The 17,713-nt window shown below is 33.5% G+C and overlaps 1 protein-coding gene across 12 annotated transcripts in view; it reads right to left on the bottom strand.

The window, feature by feature from the left end:
* The window catches only part of LOC123558132 (disabled homolog 2-interacting protein-like), a 207,598-nt gene that overhangs the window by 101,854 nt on the left and 88,031 nt on the right, over positions 1–17,713 (bottom strand). Inside the window, exon 1 of one of the 12 annotated variants that reach the window (XM_053525644.1) lies at positions 6,475–7,136. The exons of the other annotated variants lie outside the window; for them this stretch is intronic. Coding sequence (XP_053381619.1) covers positions 6,475–6,622 — 148 coding nt within the window. The 5' untranslated portion in view covers positions 6,623–7,136. Of the gene's footprint in view, positions 1–6,474; positions 7,137–17,713 lie in introns of those variants that run through there. 12 annotated transcript variants of the gene reach the window in all.

The following is a 17,713-nucleotide window of genomic DNA, read 5'->3' as shown; positions in this document are numbered from 1 at the left end:
TTTTTCTAATGACATTACTTCAGGTGATGAACCAAAAATAATTTTCAGCAATTTGAGGGCTGAGAGCGAAACTAGGCTAAGTGCACATGTACCGTATTTTCCCGTATTAACGCCCCCAGGGGCGTTACATTTTCGAAAGAGGGGGCTTTTATTTGAGGTAAAAAAAATAAACAAGAGGGCCAAGATGGCCCTAGGTCGCTCACCTAAGAAACACTCCATAACAGTGTAAAACATGTTTGACCTAGTGATTTCATGGAAACAAATATTCTGACCAATTTTCATTAAGATTGGACCAAAAAATTGGTCTCTTGCGATAAAACAAGCATTTTCTTAGATATGACCTAGTTTTTGACCCTAGATGACCCATGTTCAAACTCGACCTACATTTTATCAAGGCAATCATTCTGACCAAAATTCATGAAGATCAACTGAAAAATACAGCCTCTATCACATACAGAAGTTTTTTCTTTGATTTGACCAAGTGACCTAGTTTTTGACCTCAGATGACCCATATTCAAATTCGACCTAGATTTCATTAAGGCAATCAACCTGACCAAATTTCATAAATATCAACTGAAAAAAAAACAGTCTCTATCGCATACACAAGATTTTTCTTTAATTTGACCTAGTGACCTAGTTTTTGACCTCAGATAACCCATATTCAAAATTGACCTAGTTTTGATCAAGGCAATCACTCTGACCAAATTTCATGAAGATCTATTGAAAAATACATCCTCTATTGCATACACAATGTTTTTCTTCGATTTGACCTAGTGACCTAGTTTTTGACCCCAGATGACCCATTTTCGAAATCAGCCTAGATTTTATCAAGGTAATCATTCTGGCTAAATTTCATGAAGATCAGTTGAAAAATACAGCCTCTATTGCATACACAAGGTTTTTCTTTGATTTGACCTAGTGACCTAGTTTTTGACCCGAGATGACCCATTTTCGAACTTGGTCTAAATTTCATCAAGGCAATCATTCTGACCAAAATTCATGAAGATCAATTGAAAAATACAGTCTCTATCGCATACACAAGGTTTTTACGTGATATGACCTAGTGACCTAGTTTTTGACCCGAGATGACCCATTTTCGAACTTGGCCTAGATTTCATCAAAGTAATCATTCTGACCAAAATTCATGAAGATCAATTGAAAAATACCGCCTCTATCGCATACACAAGGTTTTTCTTTGATTTGACATAGTGACCTAGTTTTTGACCCGAGATGACCCATTTTCGAACTCGGCCTAGATTTCATCAAGGCAATCATTCTGACCAAAATTCATGAAGATCAATTGAAAAATACAGCCTCTATCGCATACACAAGGTTTTTCTTTGATTTGACCTAGTGACCTAGTTTTTGACCCGAGATGACCCATTTTCGAACTCGGTCTAGATTTCATCAAGGTTATCATTCTGACCAATATTCATGAAGAAGAATTGAAAAATACAGCCTCTATCGCATACACAAGGTTTTTCTTTGATTTGACCTAGTGACCTAGTTTTTGACCCGAGATGACCCATTTTCGAACTCGGCTTAGATTTCATCAAGGTTATCATTCTGACCAATATTCATGAAGATTAATTGAAAAATACCACCTCTATCGCATACACAAAGTTTTTCTTTGATTTGACCTAGTGACCTAGTTTTTGACCCGAGATGACCCATTTTCGAACTCGGCCTAGATTTCATCAAAGTTATCATTCTGACCAATATTCATGAAGATTAAATGAAAAATACAGTCTCTATCGCATACACAAGGTTTTTCTTTGATTTGACCTAGTGACCTAGTTTTTGACCCGAGATGACCCATTTTCGAACTCGGCCTAGATTTCATCAAGGTTATCATTCTGACCAATATTCATGAAGATTAATTGAAAAATACAGCCTCTATCGCATACACAAGCTAAATGTTGACAGACGACAGACGACGGACGACGGACGCCGGACATCGAGCCATCAGAAAAACTCACCTGAGCATTGCTCAGGTGAGCTAAAAACGAAACTTTTTACAAAACTTAAAAACATCGTTCAAACTATCTGTAAAGTGTTTCTGTGTTGTTTAATCCCCCAAAACGTAATTATTTGACATCCAATTTAATGCAGTGTGTCTTTTATGCATTTAAATACGGTACCTCGTGTATTCCATGTCTGGCTTTTTGACACGCTCGCGACACTACACATTACGTCATGACCCAAACAGCTGTGTACTCCGATAACATTTTCCTTAGTACATGCGGATAGCTAAAAGTGCAATACACAATGTCAATGGTTTGACACGCTGCTGTGCCTGCTTTTGAATTAAAAGTTCTTAAAACTGCCGAAGAAAAGGGTATATCATACACACATTGCTGCAAGTTTGTTTAAAAGTCGGCAGGAAGCGTGTGCGCGAGTTGTGTAAAAACAAATCAAAAATGTATTTACCGTTTAATTTTCTGTTTGATGATTGGATACGTACCGTACTTAGTACAAATGTTTTGGACTTACGGTACATGGACTGTTTAAAAGTGTGTTTAATTTTCAATACATTGGACTTTAGTACTGTAAATTACTTATTATATGGACTTATAAAAATGAGGTAGGTGATTTTTTTTCCCGTTCTTGTTGACTTTTTTCCCCTCCAAAATGGGTGGGGAGCGTTAATTAGAGGGGGGGGCCTTAATTCGGGAAAATACGGTATATAGAAATAGAAGCAGATAGACTTAAGTTATGCGCCGAGTGCTCAAGTTTCATTTTAACTCTTTGTACGAAATTTATATCTTGTCCAATTAACATGGAAAGCCGTATGAATGTTAGGTTAAAACTACAACCGAAGAATTCCAAAGTTGCAAACAGAAATAGGTAATCTCACGGAAATTACTGATTGTCATTTGACGTCCACTACCTTAAGTTTTGCCAGCTAAAATGATTCTTCCCAGAAGCACTTGCCTCAAATAGGAGAAAACAAAAACTGTCATGTAATACAGTAAAACCTGTCTTAAGCAGGTGGCTGCTTTGAATGCAGGTAACCTAAAGAATGAATGACCATTTTGGAAAACGAAACACTGGCTGCTTATGACAGGTTGGCTGCTTAATAGAGATGACTGATAAAGCAGGTTTACTGTATATAATTTAGTTACAGTCAAATGTGTGATAAGGACCACATGTAAACAGATAACATGACTGAAGACCACTACAGCTGAACCTGCCTTAACCGCTACCTTTACTAAACATCCACTTGCCTTAAGCAGCCAATCAATTAACTTCCAAAATTGATTTATTGTTTTAATTTTAACCCATCTTGAGTAACCACCTGTCTTTAGCAGCCAAATAGCCATTTTATTCTTCTTTCAACCTGACTTAAACAGCCACCTGCTGTAAGCAGACAGATTGTGTTGCTCTATAGGCTGGTCGCTTTAGATACAGGCCTGATTTTAACAGTGGTTTCATTTCCAGTAAGAGTATCATTTCAGTCTGTTATAAACAAAAGCAATATTTTGGCTTTCCTAAGAGTGATATTTATGTATCAGCTTTGTCAAGAAATAATTCTGTCAAGAGATGAGGCACTATTGTAATTGGTATATGGATGGCCTACAGTTCTAAAACTGTCTTGCAAGCAAGTTGATATACTGTTTCAAAAAAAACTTCATCAGAAAGTTTAAGGTTTAGGAGTATATCACCAAAACACAGAAATATTTTATAAACGAACAACATCGTTACCAATATTTTACCCGACCATTACATGTTCTGCCGTACTGTCCCGTACTGAAAATATTCTGAAAAAGTTGTCCCCCTTTGAAAATGAATGCCATTTGTAAAGAAATAAAAATAAACAATCGCTGAAAACTGTGTTCCACCTTAGTAATGTGAAATTTCAACACTCGCACGCTATTACAAATGCATCAAAACAAACATGTGTAACAGTTCCTTGAAAATGGTGAGATTTTAAAAGCGCTTGACTGTCTGGAAGTGGGGCCTGTTTCAACAGTTCTTTTTTCGGCATTCAATGCTTATATCAGTATACTGACACTTGTTTTGTAGAGTCATATAAGTAATATACACGCTATCATTACAAAAACAACAAAACAAGTGTCAGTATACTAAAATAAACATTGGATTTCGAAAAAAAGACTTCCTAAATGGGACCCACTTCTGGGTCGTCAAACGCCTTCAAAAACTCACCATTTTCAAAGAACTGTTACACATGTTAGTTTTGATTCATTTGCAATCGCATGCGAGTGTTGAAATTTTACATAATTAAGTGGAACACAGTTTTCAGCAATTGTTTATTTTTATTTCTTTACAAATGGCATTCATTTTCAAAGGGGGACAACTTTTTCAGAATATTTTCGGTACGGGACAGTACGGCAGAACATGTAATGGTTAAGTAAAATATTGGTAACGATGTTATTCGTATATAAAATATTTCTGTGTTTTGGTGATATACTCCTAAACCTTAAGCCAGAGAAATTTTGGTCAAGTATAGTAGTCGCAACTTGACCGCGATGGTTGACCTCAGGCTCATTATTCATAAAGATTATTTCATTGTAGAAATAAGGGGTGCTTAGGGTAGCCGTGTATATTTATATGGAATTAGTTTTAATACAATGCAGTATCAAAGTATGTATACTTACATTTGATCAGTTTAAACTTTCCAATACACTAATTTATATTTACACAAGTTTATATTTTCATTTTCTCGTGCAGCTCCTGTTTTTTCAACAAAATTTATGAATGCAAAGAGATGAAGCGTTTTACATACACTCCTTTTCAATAATAGGTTGTGCCTCATTATGTATTATAATACAAAGGTCAACCATCGGGGTCAAGTCGTGTCCACTATAGTACTAATAAGCTTTGATAACGTGGCAGTTGAGTCCAATAAGTCCAGGGGTGTTCAAAGATAATCGTCATAGATCCATTGTAAAGCAAATATTGGATTTACCTGTATTGGAAAATTAACAGTGTCGATGTATTGATGTCAACTGCCACATTATCAAAGTTTATTAGTATATTGAACTATTTAGTATCAAATCAATAATATAAGAAGCCAGTTCAGTTTTAAATATGGTAACAAGTGTTACTATTTATAGTAACAATTCTAAAAACTGTCCAGCACTTTTTTATACATTAGGCCTATGTTTTTGTAATAAATGTCATAAACCTGAAGAAGGTCTATATATAGTCTGGCTACCGATTAGATAATCCTGTTTATTTTAGACAAAATAATTCTGTAAAAAAAAAGACTTCATCAGACTTGGCTCTGATTATCTATGTTTTGAGAAGACAAAGAACACAATTAAACAAAATTTGAATAAGACCGAAACCGGTTGTTTAATTAAATAAATCATTCAAATTTCCCATTGTGTTATTTGATGTCACCTCGTCTTCCATTGGTTCTGTTGTAATATTAATTTTAGCATACAGACTTAAGTATATACACACATTATTTTCAATCTCTGATGCAGTTATTATATCAATGTGTTGCTTAACCATCAGCATGAACAAAAATGATTACAGCTTTTATTTCTTTAACAAACAGAACTTCTACTATCTTACAGAAAACACCTACAGTATAATTAACTTTTTTCTCCAATAGAAAAAAAAACTTAATTACCAAGACTACCTGGATTATATTTTACAACATGTAGAAGATTTTGATTATTCTTGCAGGAAACCTGCAAACTCGGCATATCTACCTGCATACTCTGAATGACTTTTCCTGCCTTTTTTCCTTGATCTTACCACTGATAAAAACATGCTTAATGACAAAGAAATAATTATACAAGACTTAAGATGAAAGAAGTAAATCATGTTGTGTATATAATGCTCCACTGCCAGGTGGAGAAAACTAAGTATCAGAGAGACAAACAATGTGAATAATATCAAACTCTTTATCAAGGGAGACAACCAATGTCGATAAAATCGAAACCTCTATCTGGGGAGACAACCAAAGTACCTAACTTATATCTGACAGGTGAGCCAGTCAATTAATTTACCCATTTCGGGAAACAACAAATAATTAATGTCAACTTAATCAGATGAAAATAAATATCAAGGGAGACAACCAATGTAAAAACAATCAAAACCTTAATCAGGGGAGGTAAGAAATATGAATTTCAGTAAATGGGGTTGTGTTTAAAATATTAGGAGGCACTACCAAAATGACCCCTGATTCACTCTGTCAACTAATTAAGATACTTTTATTTCCCTTTTCCTCTCTAGCATTTCAGAAAATTTATCCAGAATGACATTTTACAAATCTCTTAAAAGTATTTGGCATCCAACATTTTTTTTTTTGAGGTCACAATGCACACTGATTCTAAAATGTTTTTTTTACTGATGTATTCTATTTTTCCTTTTGTCATGTTGTTAGTTTCATAAGTTACAAAAAATAAAAGTTGTACCTGTGACAAGAAGACATGCCATTACTACGTACTTTTTTGTCCGTGGAATAAAAATTCAACAATTTTAAATTTAAGTCATTACCTGTGTCAGTATACGTAGAAACTTCAATTCCCGTTATTTCTGTATCCGGATCAACCTCTGAGATACTCGATAGATCTCGTACAAGTTTCATCCTTTTGTGTCCGTTCCAACACGTGGACAGACAGCCACATAAACAACTCATTTTCATGAATCTAAAAGTCTATGTATAATATTCCAACACAAAACTCTCAGCAGATCTTCAGCAAACAGACGTTCAACACAACTTCACAAATTCAGTATTTTCTAAAGTCAAAATTTGCATTCTTACTCCCAATTTAAAATGGCCTCTTTTGGCCGATAAATCTGCAAACAATTTTATTTTTCAATCGAAAAATCATTTCCAGAATAGGAAAATCTTAAAGGAAAATCCATCTCTTACAAAAACTTCAACTATTCTGCAAGAACTCAATTCTATTCCATTGTTAATGTTTAACTGAAAATAAAAACTTTATAAATCGCTGCTTTCCGTATCATTGTTTTCTGATTATTTCATAATTTTTCCATCAATCAAAAACAAAAATGTTTAACGCATGATTCCTGTATAGATCGTTTAGATTTAACAAATTCTACGCTCGGAAACATTCTTTGGATTCTTAAATGTCACTTTATAGACAAGAAACTAATAGCAAAAACTGTCTTCCATTACAGAGAATGTAAAAACCATTTTTGCCGGAAACCTTTTACGCCATAAAAAGTAAATTGTTTCTAGACAAATGGCTTTGGTATTTTAACACCTGACCATCCTGTATTAATAGACAATACAGTAATTGAGGCGATACTAAATTTCTTCCGTCTTAAAATAGCCCTTAAACCACAAATCTTTGGAAAAAAAACACACTTATTTCAGTTCGTGCAAAAAACTTTTTCAAAGAATAAGGAAAATAAATAACTTTAATAAACAAAGAATACTTTTAAGGGAAGATCTGGAATCTCGTATTTCAAAAAAAACAAAACAATAGTAAATGAACTAAATATGCTATGAGTTATATAACTGCTTTGACATTTGTTAATTGTATTTTTCCATTAATATATTTTTATTGATTTCATTTAGATACCCCTCAAACTTAAAAACACTAAAACTTCAAAATGATCCAAAATAAAGTGTTGCTGGCACCAACATTGCTGACGTCACCTACGGTGCTTGAGCCAGTGATATTCAGGCCTGAAGTGTTGCACTGTAATATCATATTATAGACTCCAGGCTATAATTATTCTAGTCTAAAACAGATTTTTCTCTCATTTAAATTAAAAAAAAAATACAGAGCCTTTTAAAAGTATTTTTTGAATATTCCTGAACAAATAACTACACTGGGGCTTTCTGTAATTTAAAGAACATTATCTCACTTAGTCAAAAGTATTTCCTCTGTAAGTACTTTTAATTCTATGTATACTTTAAAAAATAAAATGTAAACGACTGGCAACTGTGACTAGTATAATAAAAGATGGTGAATGGGTTAAAATAAACATTATCTGAGACAGCTCCTTAAATAATCTATATAATATTCTATTTGAAATCCAATGCACCCAATCCTTTCATTACATATCCGAGGAAAATGCACAGTTAAATAAATACAATAAATTATCTCCGAACTGTCATATTTACGGAAATCAATGCGGTTACTCCTCAGTATTACATATTCCGGATCTTACTATACCCTATGAGTAGTAAAAACACATTTCAACACCCAAAACACAAATAAAACAGTTGATTTCCTTCCTATAACCAAGAGATAAACTTGGACAAAAAATGCAGTCATAAAAAAATAATAAAACCATAATAAAACCATAAATTAATTTTTGTTTCAGTGCACAATTATATTTGTACTTTAAGCGCTTACACAAAATAGCAACAAAATATACCTTTCCCTAAAGTATGCATGACCAATTATTGTTTCCATCATGGAAATAGCATCTAAGAAAGCTCTTTTTAGCTATCATTTAAGTTCCATTAACCTGTTACCTAAAATAATCATTTAACTCCTATTTTAAGAACTCCTACATTTTCATTGAGAATGAAATGTTAAATATCTTTTCAAGACAAAGGATTCATTCTATTAATTAATTCTTAATCTTAAAGAAATCTCCATTCTAAGAAAAGCACCATTCATAAAAGTTCCACTTTTAACTCAATTAATTAACAATTATCAATGAAGTTCTGCTATTATTGAGTTCTAAACAAGACAGATAAAGCATCTTTAGCTTGTTTCATTTTCTTGTGTTCCAAAAATACTTGCAAAAAAATAAATTTTTGAAATGTGACTAATATACAAATTACATTTTGGGGAAAATGGAAGAATCTTTAAGTTTATTTTAAAAAAAAAACAACAGCAATTGTCGAATTTATTGATAGACTGTAATTGACTGATTGTAGGTTAAAAATGATTAATTATATAACTGACTGTCCGACTGACCTAATAACGACTTAAATTAATTGATTGATTGGTTTATGGATCAATAGACTGCTTGATCGATGGATTGATTGATTGATTTCATTGACTGATTTCACACTGATTCAAGATGCTGTAAAATCAATTATAATTTTCACAGTTTTCTGAAGTTGGGTCAATTTATAAAATTATAAATCCCAAAATATGAACAAATAAATCTCCAGTATTCATTTTATCTTAAATTTAATAGCGGATATCCACTAATTCATATTCCCATGACACATCCATATTGGAATAATAAAAACCCGACCAAATTAAATGATTTTATGGTAACTATCTTAATATAACAAAAGACAAGAAAAAAATTGTTCTTAAATCCAAAAATAATATCCACAGTCAGAAACAATCCACCTTAGAAAACAAAAACAATTATTCCTCACTGTTTGTTAAAACAATCCTCAATTATGAGATAATCGAAAAACAATATAGGTCCTAAGTAGCACTCAGGTAAAAAACGTGTCTGCCAAAACACCACGTGTCAGCTAATAAATATGAATGACAAATATATATTTGTCATAAAACGTAATCCTGAATTTTTGGTACATCATGGATTATGCATTATTTTCATGAATTTTCTCATTTTATATCATATAGCTAGCGTAGACGTCAAAACACATTTCATAATCCTAATATGCGTAAAATGCATAATAAATCTACCTGAATGTATCGAAACGTTTTTCAATAAAGCATGATTATACCTCATTACATTACATTCTAATATTCCATGTTGTATTGTGTGCTTAAATATTTAACAAAATTACAGCTCAATTTATGTTATAACAAAAGTTAATATCCATTTATCCAAGGAAAAAGAAACATTAATACTGAAAACGCGCTTTTAAAATTAAAGATTTTCAACAGTTTAACGTATATAACATTTTGAATGCGCGAAACCATTCAAAAATGACTTTGCGTTTTTTATGTACCCGTACATGACAGTTACACTGAAAGTAAAATTTTATTATTTTCATCGTTAATGTTTTGTGGTTTTATAATATAAAGCTTGGCACAGGATATTACATTATAACGATACAGGTATGTAATGTACGACATCCCTAGAGTAAATAGAACTGTGTTTGTTAATTGATTTTGAAGCTGTTTACTTATCTACCTTGCAACATAAAAAAATAACTCATTTCACCTTTATCATTACAAGAATTACATAGTGGCAAGAAATAACATCACCTCAAATAAGTTAATTATACAACAAGAACGTTAAGTGATCCTGATTCTCTCACCTACATTACTTTTGAAATTTCTATTGCTAGATCTATTTTTAGATATGGTGCCAATGGTTCTATTTTTAGAATGTTGTAGCCATTACAAGAATCAGAAAATATACCCCCGTATTTAGTTTGAAAATTTAGGCTACCCGTTATACCCTTGGACAAATTTCTGCTAGGTTCCGTGGTTTCTGTACTTAATGTCGTTTTTAAATTATTTGAAAATTGAAAATTCATGGAATATATTGATTTAAAACCACAGCCATTTACCAACAACTTAAATCTGATTTATAGTCAAACTTTAAAATCAAGGAAAATTATCTTAAAATTCACAGCCATTTCCTCAACCATCTAAATTCAATTGTAAACATTCAAACCACATTTGAATACATTTTTTTTAATGTTAAGGTTATATAGCCTTGAACTTTTAATTTTAGATTTAAATTCAATTATACTTGAAGACTTATGCAAAATAGGGTATTACAAGGTCAACTGAGGTGAACATGCAGTAGTCTGCAGTATCAATTAACTTGTCTGGGTAACATCTGCTTACTTCCACCTGGGTGTGTGGCTTGTGCAGAAAAATATGCAAATCAGATCTAAAAAGTCATCAGCCACACAACAACATACAGTATGAAAACCTTTAAGAAACTATACCAACATATTCTTCACAGAAAAAAAGATATTTCCTTATATGATACTAACAATTGTTCTCCAGTGGTAACTTGTAAGATCCCTACATGATACTAACAAAAGTTGTTCCACAGTAGTCCCTTGTAACTTCCCTAAATTATACTAACATGTCTCCAGGAGTAACTTGTAACTTTCCTTCATGATACTAACATGTTCTCCAGTAATAACTTGTAACTTCCCTACATGATACTAACATGATCTCAAGTAGTAAATTGTAACTTCCCTATATGATACTAACATGATCTCCAGTAGTCACTTGTAACTTCCCTAAACTAACATGTTCTCCAGTAGTAACTTGTAACTTCCCTACATGATACTAACATGTTCCCCAGTAGTCACTTGTAACTACCCTACATGGTATTAACATGTTCTCCAGTAGTAACTTGTAACTTCCCTAAATGATACTAACATGATCTCAAGTAGTAAATTGTAACTTCCCTATATGATACTAACATGATCTCCAGTAGTCAATTGTAACTTCCCTAAACTAACATGTTCTCCAGTAGTAACTTGTAAGTTCTCTACATGAGACTAACAGTTCCAGTAGTCACTTTAACTTACCAATCATGGTATTCACATGTTCTCTGTCAGAAAACTTGTAACTTCCTAATGATACAACATGATCCATAGCAAATTGTAACTTCCTATATGACTAACAACATATTCCACAGTAGTATTTCCTACCATAACTAACATTTCTCCAGTAGTAACTTGTAACTTCCCTAATGATACTAACATGTTCCCCAGTAGTAACCTTTAACTACCAAATAACTAACATGTCTCCAGTAGTAACTTGTAACTTCCCTAAATGATACTAACATGTTCTCCAGTAGTAAACTTGTAACTTCCCTAAATGATACTAACATGATCTCCAGTAGTCAATTGTAACTTCCCTAAACTAACATGTTCTCCAGTAGTAACTTGTAAGTTCCCTACATGATACTAACATGTTCCCCAGTAGTCACTTGTAACTACCATACATGGTATTAACATGTTCTCCAGTTGTAACTTGTAACTTCCCTACATGATACTCACGTGTTCTCCAGTAGTAACTTGTAACTTCCCTACACTAACGTGTTCTCCAGTAGTAACTTAAAACTTCCAAACATGATACTAACATGTTCCCCAATAGTGACATGTTCTCCAGTAAAAACTTGTAACTTCCCTACATGATACTAACATGTTTTCCAGTAGTTACTTGTAACTTTCCTAAATGATACTTGCATGTTACATGTTCTCCAGTAGTCACTTGTAACTTCCCTAAATGATACTAACATATTCTCCAGTAATAACTTGCAACTTCCCTAAATGATACTAACATGTTCTCCAGTAGTTACTCCCAACTTCCCTAAATTATACTATCATGTTCTCCAGTAGTAACTTGCAACTTCCCTTAATGATACTAACATGTTCTCCAATAGTTACTCCTAACTTTCGTAAATGATACTAACATGTTCTCCAGTAATAACTTGTAACTTCCCTAAAAGATATTAACATGTAATCCAGACGTAACTTGCATCTTCCCTAAATAATACTAACATGTTCCCCAGTAGTCACTTATAACTTCCCTAAATGATACTAACATGTCCTCCAGTAGTTACTCCTAACTTTCCTAAATGATACTAGTAAATTGTAACTTCCCTATATGATACTAACATGATCTCCAGTAGTCAACTGTAACTTCCCTAAACTAACATGTTCTCCAGTAGTAACTTGTAAGTTCACTACATGATACTAACATGTTCCCCAGTAGTCACTTGTAACTACCATACATGGTATCAACATGTTCTCCAGTTGTAACTTGTAACTTCCCTACATGATACTAACGTGTTCTCCAGTAGTAACTTGTAACTTCCCTACACTAATGTGTTCTCCAGTAGTAACTTGTAACTTCCAAACATGATACTAACATGTTCCCCAATAGTGACATGTTCTCCAGTAAAAACTTGTAACTTCCCTACATGATACTAACATGTTCTCCAGTAGTCACTTGTAACTTTCCTAAATGATACTTGCATGTTCTCCAGTAGTCACTTGTAACTTCCCTAAAAGATATTAACATGTAATCCAGTAGTAACTTGCATCTTCCCTAAATAATACTAACATGTTCCCCAGTAGTCACTTATAACTTCCCTAAATGATACTAACATGTCCTCCAGTAGTTACGCCTAACTTTCCTAAATGATACTAACATGTTCTCCAGTAATAACCTGTAACTTCCCTACATGATACTAACATCTACTCCAGTAGTAACTTCTAACTTCCCTAAATGATACTAACATGTTCCCCAGTAGTCACTTGTAACTACCATACATGATATTAACATGTTCTCCAGTTGTAACTTGTAACTTCCCTACATGATACTAACCTGTCCTCCAGTAGTCACATGTAACTTCCCTTCACTAACATGTTCTCCAGTAGTAACCTGTAACTTCCAAACATGATACTAACATGTTCCCTAATAGTGACATGTTCTCCAGTAGTAACTTGTAACATCCCTACATGATACTAACATGTTCTCCAACAGTAACTTGACATGTCTTCAGTAGCAATTTGTAGCATCCCTACATGACTCTAACATGTACTCAAGAAGTAAATTGTAACTTCCCTCAATGATACTAGCATGTTCTCCAGTAGTCACTTGTAACTACCCTACATAATACTAACATGTTCCCCAGTAGTCACTTATAACTTCCCTAAATGTCACACTGACACAAATGGTGAACTGCCATCTTTTGATGGTGTAGGACGTCCTCATCTACCCCATTTTATAAAGTGTGGGCTCCTGGGTAAAACTGCCCCTGCGAAATGCAGTTCTTGAAATCATGAACACTTCAAACCATTAAAGAACTGTTCATAAACTTACTTTCAGCAGTTCTTGATTTGTGTTCATGAATTTTTGGACATGAACTGTCCTTAAAAAGTGTTCATGAACAGTTCATGTACTACTAAAAAATCACGCAGAGTTCTTGAATTGTCCATGATAAAGGTTAAAGAAACAATCATGATATTATTTTCTTGAATCTTTCATGCACTACTCATGACAGGTAGTTCATGAACTAATGAAGAATCATGTTCATGAACAGTTCACTGCTAGTTCGTGAAGATAAAATGGCACAATAAAAACATATAGCAAGAAGTTCATGAACTATTCATGTTCAACAAAATATCAAGAACTATTCATGAAGTGAATAGTTCATAAACTTTTCATGTACATTAGTTCTTGAAGTCATCTTCCGCTTTTCATGCACTGTTCATGAATACGATATTTAAGAATGGTTCGAGAATTTGTGCCATTTTATCTTCACAAACAATTCATGAAGTGTTCATGAACTCCATTAATGAAATATGCATGCACTGTTCATGAACTGTTCATGAACAGTAACGTTTCATTTCGCAGGGGCGCAGACCTTCTGTAGGCCTTTAAAACTGCATATCAAAGCAAATCTTTCCGCCAAACAGTAACTTAGGGATTTGTATGCTCAAACTCTGTTTTAATACTTCCAAAGCTAGAACATCACAGAAACTACTAAAATGTAGCAAACAAAAGTCATTTGTGTCAGCCACTACAGACAAATACTTCAAATATATACCGAGGCAATGTGCGAGAAAATTTCTGGAAAATAATATTAGTCCTGTCATGATCAATAGGAGATATTTTCCATATAAAAGCCTAATTTTGTTAAGTATGACAGATGGTGATAGACTTTACTTCCATCATTTAGTTACATTATCTGACAAAATTCAACCAAACGGATCCTGTTTACACCAAAATCTTCCATTCATTCCCCGTTTACACCAATACCTCTGCAGAAAGTCATTTTTGTGAAACACCTCTTTTACACAAAAGTCTTTGTTATATCATCTTAAAGCAGAAAGGTCCTGTTTACACTACAATTTATAACTCATTCCCTTCAACTCGAGGCTTTCAATTCCTCATGTGAGGAAGCCATCCAGCTCACTTACACAATTTTGACGGTTCTGCGCAGGTGCGCACCCCTGATGAAATAATGCACGCAGGGACACCTGTGGTCTTCCTCCACCGTAAAAGCTGGAAAGTTACCATATGATCTAAATTGTGTCAGTGCAATGGAAAGTTACCATATGATCTAAATTGTGTCAGTGCAATGGAAAGTTACCATATGATCTAAATTGTGTCAGTGCAATGGAAAGTTACCATATGATCTAAATTGTGTCAGTGCAATGTTAAACTCAACAAAGCAAACCAGCAAACCATATTCTTTGATTAGATCATTATCTGACAGACATCAACCTTCAATATCCTGTTTGCACCAGAATGATCATGGTTCCTGGCTGTATCAAAACATTCTCCATGGATTTCCAGTTTGATGGAACAATTTCCATAGATTTTCTGTCTGATAGAACAATTTCCATGGATTTTCTGTCTGATAGAACAATTTCCATGGATGTATGACAGATAAGTTCCCATCGATTTCATATCTGATTGAAAAATTTCTATGAATTTCCTGTCTGATGAAATAATCTCCATGGATTTCCTGTCTGACAGAACAATTCCCATGGATTACCTGCCTGATGGAACAACCCCCTTGGATTTCCTGTCTAATTGAATAATCTCCATAGTGTTCCTGTATGACAGAACAGTTCCCATGGAATTGATATCTGATAGAAAAATTTCCATGGATTCCCTATCTGATGGAACAATCTCCATGAATTTCCTGTCTGACAGAACATTTCCCATGGATTACCTGTCTGATGGAACAACCCCCTTGCATTTCCTGTCTGACTGAATAATCTCCATGGAGTTCCTGTATGACAGAACAGTTCCAATGGATTTCATATCTGATGGAAAAAATTCCATGGATTTCCTGTCTGATGGAACAATCTCCATGGATTTCATGTCTGACAGAATAATCTCCATGGATTTCCTGTCTGACTGATCAATCCCCATGGATTTACTGTCTGAACAATCTCTATTAATTTCCTGTCTAACAGAACAATCTGCATGGGTTTCCTGCCTATATCAAGCTATAAAATCAACTCCAAACTTACAAGTAAATTTCCAGTCTAGTTTTGTCTATTAAAAATTGAAATTATCATACAATTTGCATTTCAGCAGAATTCACAAAACTGTACGATAACAAAATTTAAGGTATAGGTCCATGTTTCGGAGAAAAAAGTTTGAACGTTATCAAATCATAGAAAGAAAGCATTGTTTTTCATGAAAATGTAACAGCATATAAAACATTTATATTATTGTACAAAACCATTGTCAATTTATTCATATATGTTTTGAATTCCGGAAAGGGACTATATGAAGGGGCCACACTTCTGGACAGTCCAGCTCCTTTAAAAACTCACCATTTTTAAAAAGCTGTTACATGTCTTGTTTTGATGCATTTGCAACATCGTGCGAGTGTTTAAACTTTATATAACTAGGTAAAACATCGTTTTGACAATTGTTTACATCTATTTCTTTACAAATTGCATTCTTCTTTAAAGGGGGACAACTCATTTAGAATATTTTAAGTATCAAACTCCGTGGGACAGGACAGTAAAACATGTATTGGACAGATAAGTTGTGTGTCAAGATGCTGTTCATTCGCTAAAAAAATCTGTTGTTTTGTGATATACAGCTAAACCTTAAACATTTTACAGTAAATGCAGAAACAAATTCAGCTACAGTGAAACAAGTACAAATGACTTATAGATCAGCTGGCAAGCCTATATAATTCCCTAAGGACCCCTGCATAAAACAAAACTACAGTATTCTATATGTTACACTTTTGTGCATTAAATGCTGCACTAAATTATTAATAATTTTTCCTAATCCCCAGATTAATGGATCTTGTCTCTGTCTCAATTAGCATGACAATTGCTAATTACAACTAAATGTCAAACTGCTATATATTTCTTTATGCGTTATTTGTTTTTATGTCAGTATTTCCATGCTATTTTAACATGGGTAAAGAAATTTGACTTGGGGAGTGTGTGTGGGTTAATGTCACACAGACATAACTATATGTTATATGGTGAATTTGCTAATTGGTGTATTGATAATTGGGGTAGACCAATCTGCCCCTCCCTGCATCATTCCATAATTGAAGGGCACCTGCAACAATCATGGTGTGTGTTGGGGGAGGGAGTGGGGTGGGGGTGAGGGTTAAACAGTGAGCACAATACAGCCAACATTCTAGTGCTGTCTGACACTGGGAAAACACGCAATATGATTATATAACCCAATCCAGTCACATTACACTGAAACCAGGCTGACAAGAACTTTATTTTAACCTCAAATTACAAATAATTTAACATCTTCTAAAATTTCCTGGTTTTGTTCAAAACGGCAATTTCGTGGGGATATGAATTTGTGGATTTCAACTTTTGGACATAAAATGAACATGTTTGTTTGGATTAAATTTTGTAGATTGACCACGAAATCCACGGAAATCCACGAAAATAAAATCTAATGATTTTGTAGTATTAGCAAAAACAATACTACACTTATAAACTATTCTAGGATAGTGTTACTATCTTACAACTATAGTTTCTAACAAATTACTACATTTTAAATCTCACAATTACTGTGACAATTACTGTGACTTTCTACCTTAAAGTTACTTTTTCTAACTCTCAATGACATTTTTTATAATCTCTCAACTATATTTTCTATTTCTTGAAAATATGATTAAATTTGTAGTAGAAATACATCTGCCATCTTACAGTTACATTTACACATTTTTCTATATCTGACAATTGCAATCTTCATATCTGACAATTGCAACCTTCATATCTGACAATTGCAACCTTCATATCTGACAATTGCAACCTTCATCTTAAATTACTTAATTTTCTACCCCATAATTATATATATGTATATCTATCTTACAGTTACAT

The sequence above is a fragment of the Mercenaria mercenaria genome, chromosome 15 (assembly GCF_021730395.1).
Source record: "Mercenaria mercenaria strain notata chromosome 15, MADL_Memer_1, whole genome shotgun sequence".
NCBI classification, from domain to species: domain Eukaryota; kingdom Metazoa; phylum Mollusca; class Bivalvia; order Venerida; family Veneridae; genus Mercenaria; species Mercenaria mercenaria.
The sequence above is the reverse complement of the archived record's forward strand: the minus strand, read 5'-3'. Positions and strand labels throughout refer to the sequence as shown.